The following is a 22,080-nucleotide window of genomic DNA, read 5'->3' on the forward strand; positions in this document are numbered from 1 at the left end:
ATGGATGAATGGAAATGTTAGTATAGTACGTTTTTTTCTTCACTTCGATGGATTTTTTTGCCCTTACGGTATTCTTTTGTATATATTTTATATACATTGTTATATAGTGTAAAGTATACTATGTATTTAATTTTGAATTTCTTTTTTTAAATTATTTTATTTGTATGCCCGCGAGATCAACGCAGGTGGTTTGTGTCAGCCATTTTAATTCAACAAAACTAAAAGTAAGCAAAACAAATGTGAACGAGCAGAAAAACTATGAAAAAATGTGAGCATGTAATATTATGTACTTGTAAAAGCTACAACCACACAATGTCATGCTATGCGCGTTTTAGCAAGTCCAGTGGAATCATTAAAGGGTTGAGAGGAGGACAGTGTTCAGTGTGTTTTACATCTGTTGTTAGTCCGTTACTCCCTGATGATTCATTTGGGCTGGACGTCCCACTGCACTCCTGCTGAGGCTCTGGCTGTGTGCTTCCTTGCTGGCGTGTCTTTAGCTCTTGTAACATTTCTTTGACCTGCTTGGAACTGGAAGGTTTTGAGAGGTTGTCGTACACCTGGAAGATGGAGGAAACACTGTGTGGTAGACCGTAGCCTTAAAATCAAGACTTAAAAACGCACTACACACTCTGGAGGACTTTGTTATATTTCAGAAGCATCCGTACCTGGATTAGATAACTGTGCAGTTTTTTGCAGTCCAGCAGGGGGAGCTCCTCTGGTAGGGACATGAGAAGGTCCAAGACGATGGCGCTCTCTGAGGGACACGAGACACACATTCTGAACTCGACATGTCGGCGTCCTTCAACTGGCTGAATCTATTCGACATAAGCACTTGTCAACTAGTGTTGTGGTTTATTATCACACATTTTTTGTTGTTTTTGTTATTGTTTACAAACTCAGCCAATAAGTCCCTGGACACAGGAGGGCTTGAAAGGCAAAACATAAAAGATTTAAAACAGAACCAGTACTGAATAGGGAATCATTTAAATATTTAATTGGTAGTATTCACCCTATCCTGTGTTTTTGTCTGATTATAATTGTGATCAGATATTTAATAATGTAATGAGCTTGAAAATTTAAATATCAGCATCGATATGACCAATACTGCCCTTGTAACTGCTTGGTTTTTTCATTGACTAAAATGGTCAACGTGTACGTCGATGTCGATTTAAGCCGGCACAAGTCCGCAATAATAGGAACACGATGGACTGAGACTCAAGCTGGTTGACAAATGGGTTGTCAACATAAACAATATAATTTAGGTACTCACCCATGGGTGTGAGCTCATACTTGCAGTCCGGCTGGTTGATGGTGCTCAAGTAGTTGTAAATCCTCTCAAAGTCCACCACAAAATTAACACCCAGGACCCTGGAAGAGTCTATGGTGATGTGTTTGCTGGTGTGACTGAAGTGGGTCTTCATCACAGCGGGCTTGGCGTGCTGAGAGGGTGAGGCGCTTGTGGAGGAAAAGTTGGAAGAATATGAAGCTGAGGAACTAGCATGGGAAGTGATGGGCCTTGCAGCAGAAACAGGTGAAGCTGCAGGAGGAATGATGGGGGTGTGAGAGGAACTTGGCTCCTGAGTAACAGACACTTGGCAGGAGGACATGGTCGCGAAGGGCGGATCATGCTCTGGTCTTTTAGCTGCAGCCTGAGTCTTGAAAACCACCTCGGCTGCAGTAAACACAAGAAGAAAGGAAGATGACATTTTTGGCAACCTACTTTGAGTCCAGGTCCACACCTTTGACAGGTGAAAGTACAGGTGTTAAAGGGACGGTCCGTCCAACAGGACAATCAGTGCGCAGTGCTGTGTGAAGCTGGGGTGGGTCACAGTTCTGGAGAGTGCAAGGTTCTGTGGACGCCACAGTTAGCATCTGAGGGACACAGATGAGTTAAGCAATTTCATGAAGTAAAATTGAAAGTTATGGGAGACGTCTAGCTGCCACACCTGAGAGAAAGCGGAGGAAATGGGCTTTTTGATGCTTCCGCACACAGCAGAGGCCAAGCGGGTCCAAATCTCGATGGGCGACCCCATCTTCTTCATTGCCGACATCTTCGCCTTCATCTGGGAGCTGGCTGAGGAGATTACTTTGTTCTGAAGACTTTCCACCACAGACTGGAGCTACATAAATAACAGTTTACCCTTTTTACACACAAATCACAGTGCTGAGCTTGACACAAAACATTATTGGAAGACATCATTGGCTTATGGCTAACATCAAACAAAAAAAAGACAAGTGACTATTCAGTGTTGATCACTTGACATACTACGGTCACTACATTTAAAGTGTTCCCTTGCTACTACGGTCTCAGTGCATTGCGGATTTTAATGTACCATTGAGATTTAATAAGTATACCCATTTAAATTTAATTTTAAAATTATGTGGGTTTTAGAGCAGGGAGGTTCAGCTAAATTGTTTTGGGGCCACATTTCCAGAAAGTTAAGAACCAGGGGACCGGACTTCTCACTTCACTATTAGTCTTAGTTGGTATAATCCAGAGAACCAGTGTCCTCTATAGTAGACATTTGATTTAGGTCTATTCATTTTGTCAGAGTTACAGGAGCGCTTTGCTGTTTTCTGCAAAAAAGCTAGGCAAAGATCATCTCTATGACAGCACTCTAGTGTTTTGAAGAATCTGCTGCAAAATGTCAGTCCCTTTAAGTTTTTTTAACAAAACTCGCAGGCCATCAGTTGTACAGCCCAAATGATGAAAAAGAGAGGACCTAAAATGGAACCTTGAGGAAAAACATTAGTCTAACTAAAGAAGTTGAACAAATGACGACTGACTTCATCTGAAGTAAACAAGTTACAGCAGGGGGTGTCAAACGTACGGCCTGTGGGCCGAACGGGTTAATACGGCCTGCGGACCGCAAAATGACTTTGCTAAGGATAAAAATTAGCTGCAATTTTTTTATGAAAGAAACCGCTGTTCTATATATCATATTAGCAATTCAAATGTAACCCACGTCACAAATGACACTGTTTAAAGGTGACGTGTCAGCTGACTTTAAGTACCCTGTAGATTTGCTGCCGCTACTGCAATCAGCGCTTGTGCAAACAATCTGCTCCTGTTGTGGCTGGCAGCAGACTGATGCAGTATTGACGCACAATACCATATTTCATTGTAAATTATCCACTCAATGGATAAAATAACGAAACTGTTAAACTGTAAGATGCAAATACTTACCGTAAGTCAACATGACCATCATCTTTGTAGTTAAAATTCCGTGCAGCGTTTGCAATTGTTTGACGGCGCGATGCACACCCAAAACTTCATTGTAAAAATGTGTTTCTACAATTGTTGTTTATTTTATTTTATTTTATGCTTAAGTCTACTATGTTTACATTAGTAAAGTTTGTGGTTATGTTACCTTGATTTTGGCTATGGTGTAATTTTGAAAATTGTTTTGTTTATAATTGCAATATTTGAAAATAATAAGTGAATGCGTTGTGGCAGATGTGGATGTCACCAATGCGGCGGTTTGAGGAAACACTTGATTGCTTTTCACAACATGTCTTTAATGGTGAACTGTCAACATGAGAATGCAAAACAGAAAGTGCTTAACGTTTAATGGCTTTGTAAATATACTGCGAGAATGTCTATGTTAATTGTGTTCTTCATGGTTTTTTTGAAACTGCACAAATTTTTTCCTCAGAATTTTCAGCCAACTTTAAGTGTTTTACCAAGAGGATTATTTGTAATATGTACATTTTCAGAATGTCCAAAACCATCTGAAGTTGTATTTATTTTTAAGTTATCATGCCATGATTTTACCAGTCTGGCCCACAAGGGAATATTTTCCCCAATTTAGCCTCTGAGATAAAATTAGTTTGACACCCCTGAGCTAGATAAATGATAAATGGGTTATACTTGTATAGCGCTTTTCTACCTTCAAGGTACTCAAAGCGCTTTGACAGTATTTCCACATTCACACATTCACACACACACATTCACACACTGATGGCGGGAGCTGCCATGCAAGGCGCTAACCAGCAGCCATCAGGCGCAAGGGTGAAGTGTCTTGCCCAAGGACACAACGGACGTGACTAGGATGGTAGAAGGTGGGGATTGAACCCCAGTAACCAGCAACCCTCCGATTGCTGGCATGGCCACTCTACCAACTTCGCCACGCCGTCCCCTTATCAACACTTTAGTTTCATCAATCATATTAAGAAAAAAAATGTGTAACTTCCAAAAAGGAGAGGACATCAATGGATGCTCTGCGGAACGCTTCAGTTATGTAAATAACAAGTTTATACTGCAGTGTTCTAGGTTTGCTAGCAAAGTTGAAATATTAATGCAAGGATCTGCCAATGTGTTTACAGTGATTATAAAGCCAAATGTTCTGTTGTGGTAACAGTTCTGCTTCAATGAATGAATTGTAAATACATAAATGAAGATTTAGTGTGAAAATACTGCTGTTTGATAAGATTTGACCCAACAGGGATGTGCTAAGGCATAGTATTAAAACTGGCCTTGTCTAGAATGTTCTGCCACTTATTAAACAGGTAGGCTTTTATTGTATCAAGATAAATGTAAAACATTGACTTATTTCAGCTTTGATAGCTTTAATCTATGTCCCCTTGTTGGTGTAAACAGTCCCCCTCCCTCAGACTTCTCTTTTTAGATGTTTTTAAGAGCAGTGCAATGATCTTTGACAAAAACTGGCTCATATGAGAAAGCCCGCTCTAGTCAATCGCAGTGTATCCAGTTTTCAATCGAAGTCGCACAATATCTAATTAAGCTGCTTTCTACCAAATCCATGCAATGATTCTAATTTCTAAGTGTAGCGAGTAACAACAAGGTCAATAGGTTGGTTGCATATGACGTCACATCCGCTTTTCTTCTTCGCGACTTAATTCATACGATGGTCAAGCAGCGTGAGTGTAGCATTAAAAGAAGTGAGAGTGAATGTAACGTTTGAGCAGCATATGCCATATTGCTGTCCTGTTCTTGGGTGTTTCAATCGTTCAAATACAGACATAGGACATAGAGTCCCGAAAGAAGTGGTTCATAAAGGTAATAAAATCCGGAAAAAACTAAAGTAGGTCGAAAGAAAGGGCTCTTAAAAATATCACTTTCATCATCTTGTAATAATTGATTGATTGAAACTTTTATTAGTAGATTGCACAGTACAGTACATATTCCGTACAATTGACCACTAAATGGTAACACCCGAATATGTTTTTCAAATTGTTTATGTCAGGGTCCACGTTAATCAATTCATGGTAAACCATCGGACCGCTTGTGTCTGCAGCGGTCACTTTGTAAAATGTTTGTTTGAGAAACTTGTAATGCAATCGAGTTTATTCTCTACTATATTATTAGTGTCTGATAGCAGAACTAAACGTAAAGAAAGGATAATAGATCACATTAGTTTTTAGTTCTTTAGTGGCTGCTATGCCTAAATATAACTACGAAGACATGCTTGTGCAAATAAACTAAAAGCATGTTAAGTCCTAGTAATAAATATTGTGATTGCTCAATTTTCATAACAGAAACTAAAAGAGTTCATGTACAGGAAAGCCAAGAGCTTTCTTTATTCGACACGGATGACCACATTATAGCATCTTAGTTGATATTCGCTAGCATCAACAAAATATCCTTAATAGTATTAAAAAATATAAATACATCTCTTCGTAGGCTCAACAACATATACTGAACTCATTTGTTTTGACGGTTAAAGTGTAATTTTGTGTTCTGAGTTAATGTTCCCGTTAAATTTGATGCCATTATTACTTATTGAGGTTATTGAATATTATGTGTTGACGGTTAAAGTGTAATTTTGTGTTCTGAGTTAATGTTCCCGTTAAATTTGATTTCATTATTACTTATTGAGGTTATTGAATATTATGTTTCAGTATCAAATGCTTCAAGTCGGTCAAAAAATACTTTTAAGTTTATAATAAGGATACCATTATTTATTTCAGGCAAATTGACGCACCGTTATCTGTTCCAGACTAAATACAATGTTAATAAAGGTATTATTTATTGTAAGTTGATGTATATTTCTTTTTTGTTGTCTTTAATGTTAATACTGCAAAGCTGTTTACAAGAAGGGCATGAGCAGACTTTTTCCTGAGGAAGCTTAGGTCCTTTAATGTGTGCAGCAAGCTGTTGTGGCCAGTGCCCTGTACTTTGCAGTGGTTTGTTGGCGGAGCAGCACCAGCAAAAGGGACTCAAACCGGATTGATAAACTGATCCGGAAAGCCGGCCAAACTATTGGCACGCAGTTGGAGGCGTTTGTGTCAGTGTGGGACAGGAGGACACTGGACAAACTGCTGGCCATCATGGACAATCCTGCCCACCCACCCACTCCACCTGACAATTGAGGGACAGCGGAGTTCATACATCCAGCTGTATAATCACTCGCCATACAGCAATAGATGATATCTGCATATTACCTGACACCTTCTATGTCAGCTACTTCGCTTTGTTTTTAATGTCTATTATCTGCTGGATCTACTCTCTATTTTATGCTGCTGCTGTCACATATACTGTAATATTGTACAATTGTACATGGTAATTGTTATATATTGTATATATGTTATAGACATAATATAATATCTGTATATATAATATACTGTACACATATGTATATATTTCATATTTTATATCGCTATATTTAGTCTATTTATACCTGCATTGTCCTTTCCATCCTTACACTTTCCATCATTGTAACTGAGCTACTGTGTTGAAAAATTTCCCTTGTGGATCATTGAAGTTTGTCTAAGTCTATGATATCATATCATCACGGATATGATGATATGCAAATGAGGAAATAGGAAGGCGTAAAATAAAATCATAGAGAAGCATTGTTATAGGGGGACTGAAGATATGTACCTCAGAGACGGAGCGCGAAGGTATTTGAAGGTTAAGCAGAGAGAAGTCAATCTTGGTCAGCTCTCCGTGCTCACGTCTGAGCACCGTCAGGGCGTTGACGAGCTTCTGCCGCTCCTTCTTGGACCAGCTGTAGGCGTTCTCCTGTGCGTGCTGCGTCCCTGGTCGGGTAGTCGAGTTGCGGTCAGGTTTCCTACGTGTGCGAGCAGGAGGCCTCATGTCGACTTCCAGACAATAGCGTCAAATTCCTCTATACTTTATGAAAGCGTCTGCTTTGAGGATACTAGCTTCTGCTGCTTAGCCTTCCAATAACATCCGCCTCACTTCCGGTATGAGGCGGAAACCTCCCGACTTCCTCGTGTCCGTCGTACGTCACATCCTGTGAAGATGGCTGCCATCAGGAGCGGGCTGACTCCGTGGAGCTTAGCAAGATGTTTCCCCAGACAGCAGAGCGGCTGCATTCACCCTCGTCCACAAATTTGGAGCCATGTAGGTTTTTCTCACATTTTCACGATGGTTTATTTCATTCTTAAACCTGGTAAAAGACGTACCGAGCAAGCTAGGCCGCTGGCCGGTTAGCATCTACGCTGTGCAGTTCGTAGTCCATGGATGACTTTGACAGCAGCGTCCTTTGCATAAACTACAGCTTCCATTACTTGTGTGTTACGTTGATGCTTGTTTAATAACAGTAGTTGAGTAGACACCCCTTATTGGGTGTGTGTTTTGCAAATTAGGATAGGCTTATGTGTACTTAAGGAAACAACGAGAATGAACGATTACTTCGATTTTTATTACATTCCTTATTTATATTATGATTAATTCAAAAAAATGGATGGATAGAAATATGCAAACAAACCAACACCCCCTCACATATTTGCCAACCTTGAGACCTCCAAATTCGGGAGATTGGTGGGGTTGAGGTGGGCGGGGGCGGGGTTAAGGGGGGAGGAGTATATTTATAGCTAGAATTCACTGAAATTTAAGTATTTCTTATATATATATGTGTAAATAAAATAAATACTTGACTTTCAGTGAATTCTAGCTATATATATATGTGTATTTTATTATATATGTATATATATATATATATATATATATATATATATATATATATATATATATATATATATATATATATGTATGTATATATATATATATATATATACATACATACATACATATATATGTATATATATATATATATATACACACATATATATATATATATATATATATATATATATATATATATATATATATATATATATATATATATATATATATATATATATATATACATGTAGATAAAATGAATACTAGAATTTCAGTGTTCATTTATTTACACATATACTCATTTAACACTCCTCTCTACTCATTGTTGTATTTGAAAGTGCAATACTTTGCAGCCAGTAGCACAGCTTTTGAAGGAGCGTAGGTATGGGCAGTGTAATATTCTGGGTTGGAGTCAATAACCAGGCGAGGTGACAAAGTTACGTTTCTTTACTTCATACTTCTGAACCGACTCCCGCACTTGCATTAAAGATGTGCTATTTGGATTTACACTGTATGAAAAAAAAATTGAAAAGGAATTGTACCTTTGCAACCTCATTATACTATTAGCTAAGTTTTATATTCATAAATGTAAGTTTCTCAATACCCGACCAGTTTTTTTGTGCCTTTAAAAAATATTTAGAACTCTAGTCTACATTAAAACACTTTCTACCTCTAACAACCAAAAAGCTGTAAAAACGATGATGCTGTGTTCCAAATTTAAGTTATTTACTGAAATTGAGTGAGCCTATGGCTTTGCAATTTGTTTATTATATATATATATATATATATATATATATATATATATATATATATATATATATATATATATATATATATATATATATATATATATATATATATATATATATATATATATGTCTTAATTAGATTATCCAAAAAATAGTGCTCGATACCGTGGTAGAGCGTAATATGTATGTGTGGGGAAAAAATCACAAGACTATTTCATCTCTACAGGCCTGTTTCATGAGGGATTTCCTCAATCCTCAGGAGATTTTCGATCTCCTGAGGATTGAGGAAATCCCTCATGAAACAGGCCTGTAGAGATGAAATAGTCTTGTGATTTTTTTCCCACACATACATATATATATATACATATATATATATATATATATATATATATATATATATATATATATTGTATTCTATTTTAGTTACTTTGAATTTACAACCCCCTGGTGATGCTTTGTACTGTTTTTGTATTTACTTTAATTATTATTTTCAACTGTTTTGTAAATGTTGAAATGTATAAATAAAGGTTTGTAAAAAAAAAAGACTCCTACACTTGCGGTCAGGGTGCGCAATACAACGTAAACCATTGGCCAACCAAAAAGTAACTACAGAACACTAGTGTTCTGTGGTTACTTTTTGGTTGGCCAACAGTTTAGCAGACCTGACGACAGGCTGTCCTCACTCAGGTCCGCATGGACCTGGAGGGGGCGTGCCTTAAGTCTGGCTGGAAATCGGGAGAATGGTTGTCACGGGAGATTTTTGGGAGAGGCACTGAAATTCGTGAGTCTCCCGGAAAATTCGGGAGGGTTGGCAAGTATGCCCCCTCATTAGTGATGTTTCTGTTGTAATCACGATGACCACCAGGGGACAGGCAAACACTACAATTTCACTTCTCTGCTCCAGTTTGTAGATATACTGTATTTGTTAAAGTGTAAATTTTCTGGGTAAAAGCCACGCTAGCTATCTCCGAAAACTCAGAACCCTCTGTTACAGCTTGATGCACACCTCCAGAAAAGTCTACCTGGCGAGGCGATTAGGAAGCTTTCTTTAATCTTCATTTCCAAAATGTGTAGCTTTTCCTTTTGTTTTCCTTCTACAAAAATGCTATCTTTAAACCTACCAAAAAAATAAATAAACAAATGAGATAATTGAGGCGCAATCTCAGCAAAGACATTTGCTAATATAATTTGATGTCCAACAATTTGTGGATAGAAATTCCCTAAATACGGTATTTTTCGGACTATAAGTCGCAGTTTTTTTCATAGTTTGGCCGGGGGTGCGACTTATACTCAGGAGCGACTTATGTGTGAAATTATGAACACATTACCGTAAAATATCAAATAATATTATTTAGCTAATTCACGTAAGAGACTAGACGTATAAGATTTCATCGGATTTAGCGATTAGGAGGGACAGATTGTTTGGTAAACGTATAGCATGTTCTATATGTTGTAGTTATTTGAATGACTCTTACCATAATATGTTACGTTAACATACCAGGCACGTTCTCAGTTGGTTATTTATGCGTCATATCACGTACACTTATTCAGCCTGATGTTCACTATTCTTTATTTATTTTAAATTGCCTTTCAAATGTCTATTCTTGGTGTTGGGTTTTATAAAATACATTTCCCCAAAAAATGCGACTTATACTCCAGTGCGACTTATATATGTTTTTTTCCTTCTTTATTATGCATTTTCGGCCGGTGCGACTTATACTCCGGAGCGACTTATACTCCAAAAAATACGGTACTCAGAATCAAAAGTACTTTATAAATCCCCGTGGGGAAATTAAGATTTTCAGCACAATCCCATTCAAGAGCAGACAAACATTACAGGGAGACAGAACAGGATCGCTGACGGGTCTGCCAACTTCCGGCGCCCCTTACAAAAAAGGTGAGAAACGCTGGGGAGGGGTGAGGGGTAAGAAAAAAATTCAGTCTAATTCCGTGTAAAAAAAATTCCAAAGAGAGTTACCTTAAACTATGGTTTAGTGTGGCTGACACGATGCTTAGGCTAAATAATTATTCGTTTAAGGGGTTATCCGGCTTAGTGTAGACATAGCCTAAGTCTGGGCCCCTGGAGAGGGGGTCCAGACTGAGGTCAAGGGGAAAAAAACCAACCTCATAGACATAGCATACTGTGTTCATTGCTACGACACGGGAAGTTAAATAGTTTGTCAGTGAGAGTTTTTGTTGCTCATGCTCAGGAAAGTACTGCATACCAAAGACTATAAAAATGGGACCCATAACCTCCCTGCTTGGCACTCAGCACACCGCAACTCAAAGTTGAAGGTCATGTAATAAAATCAGGCTAATGACATATGTAGAAATAATGTATTCCGATATTGATACTGTATACGTTGGCCAATAGTGACAAACACACAGCAACGTCCTGAAATTCCCAAACAACATCATATACCATTAAACAAATGCACCGAGGAAAAGCTGCAAATTAAAAATTCTGCAATCACATAAACCAGGGGTCGGCAACCTTTACCACTCAAAGAGCCATTTTGGCAAGTTTCACAAATTAAAGAAAGTAATGGGAGCCACAAAAAAAAATTAAAATGAAAAACACTGCATACAAAGCTTAAATGCTTTGTGCTATGTTAACCAGAGGTCTCCGACACACGCACCGGCACGCACTTTAATGTGGAAATTTGATGTTAGTGCAGCCCGCGAGTTTTGAATGAATGGCGCTTGATAGCGTCATACTTGCCAACCTTCTCATTTTTCCCGGGAGACTCCCGAATATCAGAGCGTGATGACACTGCATTTGGCGCCCTCTACAGCCTGCCCTAACAGTGTACCTGCTCGACCACACGTAGAATGCAATTTCAGCTTGCTCACTTAAGTGACAGCAAGGCGTACTAACTCAGCAGCCACACATCTTACACTGACGGTACCAATACCCAGAATCCCATGCAGCACTAACTCTTCCGCTCAACCAACGCACGGAGAGGGGGGGTTGATGTGTGGGGGGATTTGGTGGTAGCGGGGGTGTATAATGTAGACCGGAAGAGTTAGGGCTGCATGGGATTCTGGGTAATGGTTGTGTTGTGTTTATGTTGTGTTACGGTGGGATGTTCTCCAGAAATGTGTTTTTCATTCTTTTTTGGTGTGGGTTCACAGTGTGGCGCATATTTGTAACAAAACAATGTTAAAGTTGTTTGATACGGCTACCGTCAGTGTAAGCTGTGTGGCTGATGAGTAAGTATGCTTTGCTGTCTCCTGTGTGTGCGAGTAATAACAACATGCAACATGTGGCTGGACTGGCACGCTGTATGTAAATGTTATAGAGGACAATTACTGCAGTGCAATTAGGGCACGCCCTTTATTTAGTAATTAGAGTGTAAATAGGATTATTTTTTCCCTGGGAGTAATCTATGAAAGATACTGAGATCCATAAATCTCCTGGGAAAATCGGGGGGGTCGGCATGTATGTAGCTGAGCCGCATCAGAGTGGTCAAGGAGCCGCATGCGGCTCCGGAGCCGCGGGTTGCCGACCCCTGACATAAATGCTGCAGTATCAAAAACAAACACAAAACAAAAATGTTACCAAATACAAAAATAGTTTTGCCAGGCTACTTGGGGAGCCAGACCTCAGGAATGTCTGTAATTAAAGACATGACGGTGGTGCCCAGAAGAAAGTAGGCTGACTTTTGAATAGGTACATTTTTCTAAATGTCTTTGTTAAACACGTTGTCACATTCTAATGCTAACATTAGCTAGTAGATAGTTGCTCTATAACAAGGTAAAATATAATTACCAAATGGTAAACAAAGACAAAGAACAATGTATTTGTTTTATTAATAGTTCCTGATTTTCTGAAAAAGGATCCTGGTGGACAAGCTGGAACTTTTCTGGCCTGAAGGTGTAACTTTTGGAATTTTAGTAGAAACGCAATGGGGTTTTTCAAGAGCCCAAGAAATTGGCCAAATTCCTGCTGTAGAACAAGCACTAATCGATTTAGTGCCAAAGCTACCATTATATGTTGTGTCACTATGTTGGTTGATCACCACCATGACTGATGCTTATTCTCTCACCAAACAGCGCTTGTCACAAAGATCCCATCTACACACTGTGTTTGACTTCAACAGTCCTTCCTCCAGCACGTCCCTGCTGTTCCGCCGACGCAATGAAAGGCTTTTTATCAAGGCTGTGGTAGTGCGACACAGCAGCTCCGAGGTGAGTTTGCAGTCTAACTTACACCAGTTACAAGGTAGTTGAAGTTAAACCTGTGTTAGCGTCCACTTGCCGATAACAGCCACAAACATTTTTCCCAGCAGAGAAAATAAGTGTTATAAACCTTATCTATAACAGCCACTTACTTGCATCACAGAATCGTTTTTCTATTTTGTATAGTTGCAACTAATATTAACATTTGCTGCATTAATGCATGATGTTGATATCTCGAATCTCAGTTGTACACACAAACACGCTTACACATTCACACTTTCTGACCTGCTGTCTCACTGAAGTCTGCGCCAAACTTCTGTTTTCCTGTTTGTTACTTAATATCCCTGACTAACCGTGTCTTAAAGCTTTTCCCGTTACCCTGTCTCCAAATGGCAGGGCTCGAAATCCCTTCCTGCTACATTAGCAACTTACTGTAAGTCAAAAAGTTATTTGAGGCCTTTGAGGAAAATTTCAGGAAATATCAGAAAAGGGATAGGGAACAGGTAATTCGATTTTTGGGGTGATCCGGATCACCATCTGGATTCAGGATTTTTTTTTAAATGATTAAAAAAATCAACTAGTTATAAAAATCGACTTTGGGGAGATAGGACCTGGTGGAGGTCTGTGCTCTGCGACTACTTTTCTAGTTATTCATGTGTTCATTATAATTGGGCCTGTTAACTAACAGCAAAACAAATGCATCATTGCTGTTTATATTACCCAATCACACTTGCTAGAATAGACAAAGCACATGTACATCTACTGGTCAAAAAATCAAGATGACCGCAAATTCAAAATGCCTGGAAACCTGCATATAGTGGCCACTTTTGCTGTTTCCCTTGAGTGGTTGTGATAGGCAGGTTTGACTGTAAATGAAAGGGTTTTCTTTCTACCCAGTTGCCAACTGGTGGCGTCAGCGTAGATGTACCTGATGGTGGGCCAGTTTTGGCGTCCTCATCTGCGTCTTTTCTTGACGGAACCAACCCCGTCCTTCCTCAAGCAATTCCTGAACAGGTGGCTGAGAGCAAGTCTAAAGCTGGAGAAATCGGCTAAAACTCATTTGAATATCACTCATATTTTTAGATGATGCTCCAACCTGTTTCCGTGGTAACAACATCTAACATGGCCCCTTCCCCCATCGTGGATTCTGTCCACCCCATCCCGCTTTTGACACAAGCCTCGTTAGAGCCTGCTATTGATGTGGCGCCGGCTGCCGTGGAGGTTCTGCAGGCTGTGACTACAGAGGTCCGCCTAGTAGAGCTGGGACTTGCTGGTCACACTCCTGTGGGTATGATCCAGACCATGTTAGAGTTCCTGCACGTAGATGTGGGTATTCCCTGGTGGGGAGCCATTGTTGTAGGTAAGCGACAGGAACGGACACATTGTGGCTGTTCCGCTGAATAGACGCCCACTGTGCTTGTTGTCTGCCGTCATCTTCCAGGAACAGTTGTGGCCCGCCTGATGGTGTTTCCAGTCATAGTGAAGGGCCAGCGGGAGGCGGCCAAACTGAACAACGTCATGCCGGTGATTACCAAGCTTAACACCAGGTTGACGGAGGCCAAAGAGAGCGGAAACAAATTTGAATGTAAGTGCTCCTTGCAGTGATTTCTTTTGGCTTGCATTTGCCTCACGCACACACTGTTGTTTACAGTCGCCAAAGCCTACACCGACCTCACTTTGTTCCAGAAGAAGAACGACATCAATCCCCAGCGTGGCCTCCTGGTTCCCCTAGTGCAAGTTAGTTTTGCGGTTCCTACATTCAGGGTGCATAAACACTACGGTAGTTTGGTAAAAGTAATTTTCTAAAAATTGGTGGTCACTTTAGTGTGGTCTGGTTTGCCTTCATACATGTTTTTTTGTCAGCGGGTCTAATAGTGCTCTCAATTAGTTGTGCTTCAATTGGACAGCATATGTGATGCAGGTATGTTCCAATCAGGGTTTTATGCTGCCGATTCCGATCATCCATGACCAATACCGATAACATGTATTTACTGTAAGTTTTTTAATTTGACAATTTAACGATATCAGCACAGTATGTAAACCAGGTATTATCTTTTATTACAACTGTTCGAGTAAAACAAAGTCCACAATACCCAAACAAAATTAAACACTACTATCTACAACTCTTTTAAAGGCCTACTGAAATGAATTTTTTTTATTTAAACGGGGATAGCAGATCTATTCTATGTGTCATACTTGATCATTTCGCGATATTGCCATATTTTTGCTGAAAGGATTTAGTATAGAACAACGACGATAAAGATTGCAACTTTTGGTATCTGATAAAAAAAAGGCTTGCACCTACCGGAAGTAGCGTGACGTAGTCAGTTGAACATATACGCAAAGTTCCCTATTGTTTACAATGATGGCCGCATGAAGTGAGAGAGATTCGGACCGAGAAAGCGACAATTTCCCCATTAATTTGAGCGAGGATGAAAGATTTGTGGATGAGTAAAGTGCAAGTGAAGGACTAGTGGGGAGTTGAAGCTATTCAGATAGGGAAGATGCTGTGAGAGCCGAGGGTGACCTGATATTCAGCTGGGAATGACTACAACAGTAAATAAACACAAGACATATATATACTCTATTAGCCACAACACAACCAGGCTTATATTTAATATGCCACAAATTAATCCTGCATAAAAACACCTGCGTGTTTGTTATGCTAGCTCCTAGCTCCTCTGCTAGCTCCTAGCTCCATAGAACACGCCAATACAATTCAAACACCTGATCAACACACACAATCACTCAGCCCAAAAGACAGTTTACCTAACCCAAGGTTCATAAAGCTTATATATTTTTAAAAAGTTACGTACGTGACGCGCACATACGGTCAAGTTATCGAATGTTTAGCAGCCAAGGCTGCATACTCACGGTACCTGATATTCAGCTGGGAATGACTACAACAGTAAATAAACACAAGACATATATATACTCTATTAGCCACAACACAACCAGGCTTATATTTAATATGCCACAAATTAATCCTGCATAATAACACCTGCGTGTTTGTTATGCTAGCTCCTAGCTCCTCTGCTAGCTCCTAGCTCCATAGAACACGCCAATACAATTCAAACACCTGATCAACACACACAATCACTCAGCCCAAAAGACCGTTCACCTAACCCAAGGTTCATAAAGCTTATATATTTTTAAAAAGTTACGTACGTGACGCGCACTTACGGTACGGTACGTGTTATGCTAGCTCCTAGCTCCTCTGCTAGCTCCTAGCTCCATAGAACACGCCAATACAATTCAAACACATGATCAACACACACAATCACTCAGCCCAAAAGACCGTTCACCTAACCCAAGGTTCATAAAGCTTATATATTTTAAAAAAGTTACGTACATACGCAAAAAAAAGCCAAAGCTGCATACTCACAGTAGCACGTCTGCGTCTTTGTCATCCAAATCAAAGTAATCCTGGTAAGAGTCTGTGTTGTCCCAGTTCTCTACAGGCGTCTGTGTATCCAAATCAAAAGTCCTCCTGGTTAGAGTCTCTGTTATCCGAGTTCTTCCATCTTGACTGCATCTTTCGGGAATGTAAACAAAGAAGCGCCGGCTGTGTACTGTTGTGGCTGACTACGTTCGAAAAATACGTCCATTCCGCACCGACAACTTTCTTCTTTGCTTGCTTGGCTTCCTTCTCCATAATGCAATGAACATGATTGAAACAGATTCACGAACACAGATGTCCAGAATACTGTGGAATTATGAAATGAAAACAGAGCTTTTTCCTATCGGCTTCAATGTGGAAGGCATACCCGTGTTCGCCGGGCTACGTCACGCGCATACGTCATCCGCAGAGGCGTTTCGAACCGGAAGTTTAGCGGCAAATTTAAAATGTCACTTTATAAGTTAACCCGGCCGTATTGGCATGTGTTATAATGTTAAGATTTCATCATTGATATATAAACTATCAGACTGCGTGGTCGGTAGTAGTGGGTTTCAGTAGGCCTTTAAGTCTTTTTTTGCCCTCAAAGTCCTCTAATGTCCAGGTACTTATTCCCTGAATCTGTAAACATTACCAAAAATAACATTAAAAGATTTTGAGAAAATAAAAATATAAAAAAATATCATTCTAGTATCAATCCTATAGTGATATTACCCTTGGCCTTCGTGTCAACACCACCAATATAAGGATTGATTGTCCCTCTAATGTGTTGTATACTAATTGTCACAATGCTGACACACCAACAGTTGCTGTTATATTATCTTCTCTTTGGAATCATATTCATCTACTTGTTGATTTCCTGTAATAGCTCTTTCAAGCTAGCTTAATGGCTTGCTAAGCTATTACCATGCCTGTTCATACTTTGTGTAGCAAGTTTTGCCTCATCCTAACACTTGATATTGATACTAAAGATATTAAGAAATGCAGTTTATTTGCCGTAATTCATGTGATTATTATTAACTCAAGAGAGCAGCTCTATACTGTGTATGGAAATACACAGTTAGCTGCTAGCTTGTCAGCCGGGGTACTCAAAATACATATGATATCAGCCAAGTGGGATTGTCGTTTGTCGTTTGGCATTGAAAGGCAATAATCTGCAATGACGATCACATACTTTTTTATTAAAATCCGCCAATACTGATCGATGGCCGATCAATTGCCACATCCCCAGTGTGATGTGTATATTATTCGACAACCAATAGTAACAAGTCTGAATGCACCCTCAAACAGCTCTTATCTGACTGACATCTTTGATTGACTTCCAAAGGCACCTGTTTTCATCTCCTTCTTCATTGCGCTGAGGAAGATGTCCTACTTGCCGGTGCCCAGCATGCAGCATGGAGGCGCGTTGTGGTTCATGGATTTGACGGCAGCAGATCCCTTCTACATCCTGCCTTTTGCCGTCACTGGAACCATGTTCTTCATCGTGGAGGTCATTCCATATACCGTCCACACGGTTGACGGTTGTGACAATCAATTTAATAATCAGCACATATGTCGCCGTTAGCTGAGCGCCGAGTCCGGTTTAGACAACCCCAACCTGCGTGTCTTGAAGACTGTGTTCCGGATCATGCCCTTAGTCATCCTCCCACTCACCATCAACTTCCCCACGGTCAGTCCTGACTCCTTTTCCTTTTTATTTCTCCCTTGAGCAGGAGATAAATTCCAATTCCTCTGCTGTGTCGCTAGGCTGTGTTCACCTACTGGCTGACGTCCAACTGCTTTACCCTGGCTCAAGTGGCCCTGCTCAGACACCCGCTGATCCGAGACAAGCTGAATATACCAGAGCGGATCAAACACCCGCCCTCCGCTCAGAACGAAGGCTTCCTTGACAGCATGAAGAAAGGTCAGTGATTTTAACATCTCATTAAGATGCTACTCATGTGACTGAAGGGGGTTTAATGTCTGCACTGTTTTCCCCTGCAGCATGGAAAAACGCACTATTACTCCGGCAGCTGGAAGAGCGGGAAAGACGCATCAAAAATCACCTGGACCTTGCTGCCAAAGGTACTTTTAATTATGCTTCAAGTTGATTTTAAAACATTTTTGGAGAAAGCAGACTGGAGCGTTCAGTCAATAACAAACTACTGTACTTTTATCTTGCACATGACGGCCCCCTGTGGCTGTTAACTGCTACTGCAAGTACTTTACACCACACATTCTATTTAATGCAGCGTTGTCTAATCTTCTTCCACTGAGGGACACACAATTGAAAACAGGTTTTTTTTAAAGCCATTTTGATATTTTACGTTTTTCAAATGGGATAAAACCAACCCGTGTAGAAATATTAAGATATGATATGTAAAGATATGATATGATATGATATGAAAAGCAAGCAGACCGCTGCCAAGCCTTATCTACTTTGTCGACAGGGGCAAACACATTGCCATGTCCAAAACACACGCTAATTATGATTAAATATATCCCCTGGCAAAGGTAGTTAAAGAAAATAACACCCTGCATGTCAGCTTTGGGTTATAGGTTGCGATGCATGATATATATTTTTTCCAAACCGATACAGATAACTTCCTGCTTTTCAAAGCCTTGTATTATTTTTAAATTTAGATTAACTGTAATTTATTAAGAATGGCTTTGATACAACTTCTTTAGCAGCGTAGGCGTCTTCGTAGGCTTTCAAAGCACCGTTATAAAGTTGCAGGCGTTTCAGGTGACTGATAAAGTTTAATGTGTAGAAGTTCAATGTTTTTTTTTTCATTTCTCGTGGAATGTTTGCAGAACATTCAGTGCAAGTAGCACACAAAGTGTATTCCTCTGAAGCAATGAAGTCTCACCCGATGGAGCTCAGGGAAAGTTTATGACAGGCTGTTTACCGCAGAGAAAAGCGCTTAATCTGCTGACAGTAACCCAACTATAGCACAGTATGGCTTATCTTGCCTCATTTGAGTGTTTAAAAAAATGTTTTTGGGGCCAATCAGGCAAAGGCCTGTTAAGTCCCTATTGAAACTGCTCTGTTTATTATTAGGGCCCGAGCAGCAAATGCTGCGAAGGCCCTATTGAAATGCAAATGTTTATTAGGGCCCAATTAAATGCAGAGCATCGCAAAGGCCCTATTGAAATTGCGGTGTTTTTCTTCTACACTGTAAAAACTGAAATCTAAGTAGGATTAGATATATCTCAAATAAGGGTGATATTTGCTTATTTTCTGTCTGATAAGATAATTCTTCTCACTAAGCAGATTTTATGTTAGTATTTTGCTTGTTTTAAGGGTTTTAGTCCTAAATTATCTCAGTAAGATATTACAACTTGTAGCTGAGATTTTATGACCCATATTATAAATGAATGATAAATGGGTTGTACTTGTATAGCGCTTTTCTACCTTCAAGGTACTCAAAGCGCTTTGACAGTATTTCCACATTTACCCATTCACACACACATTCACACACTGATGGCGGGAGCTGCCATGCAAGGCGCTACCAGCAGCCATCAGAGGCAAAGGGTGAAGTGTCTTGCCCAAGGACACAACGGACGTGACTAGGAAGGTAGAAGGTGGGAATTGAACCCCAGTAACCAGCAACACTCCGATTGCTGGCACAGCCACTCTACCAACTTCGCCACTCCGTCCCTGAGTAAAACATGCTTGAAACTAGAATATCAAGTGTTTCAAAGCTGTGTCATCAACACTCACAAGTATAAAACTACTTTTTTAAAGTAATAATTTCTTATTTCAAGCTTGAAAAAAAAAATCATGATTTTGACACAATTGTGTCTCATAATTAAAACAGATGACAGCCAAATGGACTTTGCTGTTTTATTTTCAATGAAACAATAGAACATAATATATACATAACATACTCATATAGTAGTACAGTTGGCACAGTACAGTAAACCATACTTGCCAACCCTCCCGTTTTTAGCGGGAGAATCCCGGTATTCAGCGCCTCTCCCGACAACCTCCCGGCAGAGATTTTCTCCCGACAAACTCCCGGTATTCAGCCGGAGCTGGAGGCCACGCCCCCTCCAGCTCAATGCGGACCTGAGACTGAGTGGGGACAGCCTGTTCTCACGTCCGCTTTCCCACAATATAAACAGCTTGCCTGCCCAATGACGTCATAACATCTAGGGCTTTTAGAGAGTAGAGTGCACAACTGCGCACACAACAAGGAGACGAAGCAGAAGAACGAGGAAATTACAGACATGGCGACACCGTCGACGAGCAAGATGAAGAAATACGCTTGCAAGTTCCAAAACGAATGGAAACAAGAATTTCAGTTCATCCAGGACAGTTCGAAAGGGAAGGTGTATGTTGCCTGTAAATTTTGTTGAACAGACTTCTCTATTGAACACGGTGGCCGAAATGATATACTCATCATGAACGGAGAAGTTAAACAGGACAATACTGCCATCTAATGGATAGCCACCGGAACACTGAAATTCAAGTATTTTTTTTTTCTTCTATGTAAATAAAATATATCTATATATATATATATAGCTAGAATTCACTGAAAGTCAAGTATTTCATACATATATATATATATATATATATATATATATATATATATATATATATATATATATATATATATATATATATATATATATATATGTATGTATGTATGAAATATATATGAAATACTCGAGTTGGTGAATTCTAGCTGTAAATAACCACGCCCCCCCCCCCCCAATCCCCCACCCCCGACCAAGCGCCCCCCTACCTGTTTTACGTGTCGACACAAATATCGCAGGAGACCTCTTTCATGACATGACGCACATAAAAGTCTCAGAAACCCATACCTGAAAACAAACAGGAAGTCGACCATCTTGGTTTTGTCTTCCATTTATGGTGAAAAAAAGGGGTCGTACTTTAACGAACTCCTGCCCGGGACTTTCAGCAAATGAGTCGCAGTTAAAATTACAAATGCTACACATAATATAGGCGATGATAAATTGCGAACACATTTTTCCTACACCATAGGATGTGGACGTGGTATGGCGCCAAACTTTGCTGTGATGGTTTTTGGCCATTTTTCGGGAAAAAAAGGGTCGGACTTTAACGTATTCTTCGGTTAAAATTTCAGTTACTACACATAGAGGTGATTGAGAACAAACTTTTCCTACGCCATAAGATGTGGCTGTGGTATGGTGCCAAAATATGCATTGTTTTTGCTCTGGTAAGGTTGCGTTTCATGATTCAACTTCGTGTCTGCAGTTATGTTTGTTACTGTTGTTGAACGCGCCGTTTATGAGTACCGTATTTTTCGGACTATAAGTCGCTCCGGAGTATACGTCGCACCGGCCGAAAATGCACAATAAAGAAGGAAAAAAACATATACTGTATATGTCGCACTGGAGTATAAGTCGCATTTTTTTGGGAAATGTATTTGATAAAATCCAACACCAAGAATAGACATTTGAAAGGCAATTTAAAATAAATAAAGAATAGTGAACAACAGGCTGAATAAGTGTACGCCATATGACGCACAAATAACCAACTGAGAACGTGCCTGGTATGTTAACGCAACACATCATGGCAGGAGTCATTCAAATAACTATAACATATAGAACATGCTATACGTTTACCAAACAATCTGTCACTCCCGATCGCTAAAACCGATGAAATCTTCCTCCCCGGTGTCGCCTCTGGTATGCGCCGTTTCCTTTCTTTCTGCTGCTCGATCGCCGTTTCTACTGCATATTTCACTACGTCCAGCTTGTAATCTGCAGTATATGATTTCCTTTTCGGTGCCATTTTAGTTCAGCCCTTCTCAGTTTTTATAAGTTACCGCCAATGTTGAAATAATCCATTTTAATAGCTACGGATGTAGCAGCAGTTAGCATCC

General features: G+C 39.8%; 2 protein-coding genes across 2 annotated transcripts in view; one reads left to right on the plus strand and one right to left on the minus strand.

Annotated features, from left to right (window-relative positions):
- Positions 1-189: 189 nt before the first annotated feature.
- Positions 190-7,239, minus strand: snapc2 (small nuclear RNA activating complex, polypeptide 2). The gene is made up of 6 exons (XM_062065243.1): positions 6,845-7,239; positions 1,947-2,120; positions 1,740-1,872; positions 1,271-1,672; positions 666-754; positions 190-557 (listed from the first exon to the last, which is right to left on the minus strand). The coding sequence occupies exons 1-6, from the start codon at positions 7,058-7,060 to the stop codon at positions 321-323; spliced, it is 1,251 nt and encodes a 416-aa protein (XP_061921227.1). The 5' UTR covers positions 7,061-7,239; the 3' UTR covers positions 190-320.
- Positions 6,890-22,080, plus strand: part of oxa1l (OXA1L mitochondrial inner membrane protein) — a 23,304-nt gene continuing 8,113 nt past the window's right edge. The window contains exons 1-10 of the mRNA XM_062065242.1: positions 6,890-7,330; positions 12,700-12,834; positions 13,723-13,839; positions 13,909-14,185; positions 14,267-14,410; positions 14,477-14,562; positions 17,550-17,714; positions 17,790-17,894; positions 17,972-18,128; positions 18,209-18,289. Coding sequence (XP_061921226.1) covers positions 7,229-7,330; positions 12,700-12,834; positions 13,723-13,839; positions 13,909-14,185; positions 14,267-14,410; positions 14,477-14,562; positions 17,550-17,714; positions 17,790-17,894; positions 17,972-18,128; positions 18,209-18,289 — 1,369 coding nt within the window. The 5' untranslated portion in view covers positions 6,890-7,228. The remainder of the gene's footprint in view (positions 7,331-12,699; positions 12,835-13,722; positions 13,840-13,908; positions 14,186-14,266; positions 14,411-14,476; positions 14,563-17,549; positions 17,715-17,789; positions 17,895-17,971; positions 18,129-18,208; positions 18,290-22,080) is intronic.

This window comes from Entelurus aequoreus, linkage group LG12 (genome assembly GCF_033978785.1).
Source record: "Entelurus aequoreus isolate RoL-2023_Sb linkage group LG12, RoL_Eaeq_v1.1, whole genome shotgun sequence".
Classification (NCBI taxonomy): Eukaryota; Metazoa; Chordata; class Actinopteri; order Syngnathiformes; family Syngnathidae; genus Entelurus; species Entelurus aequoreus.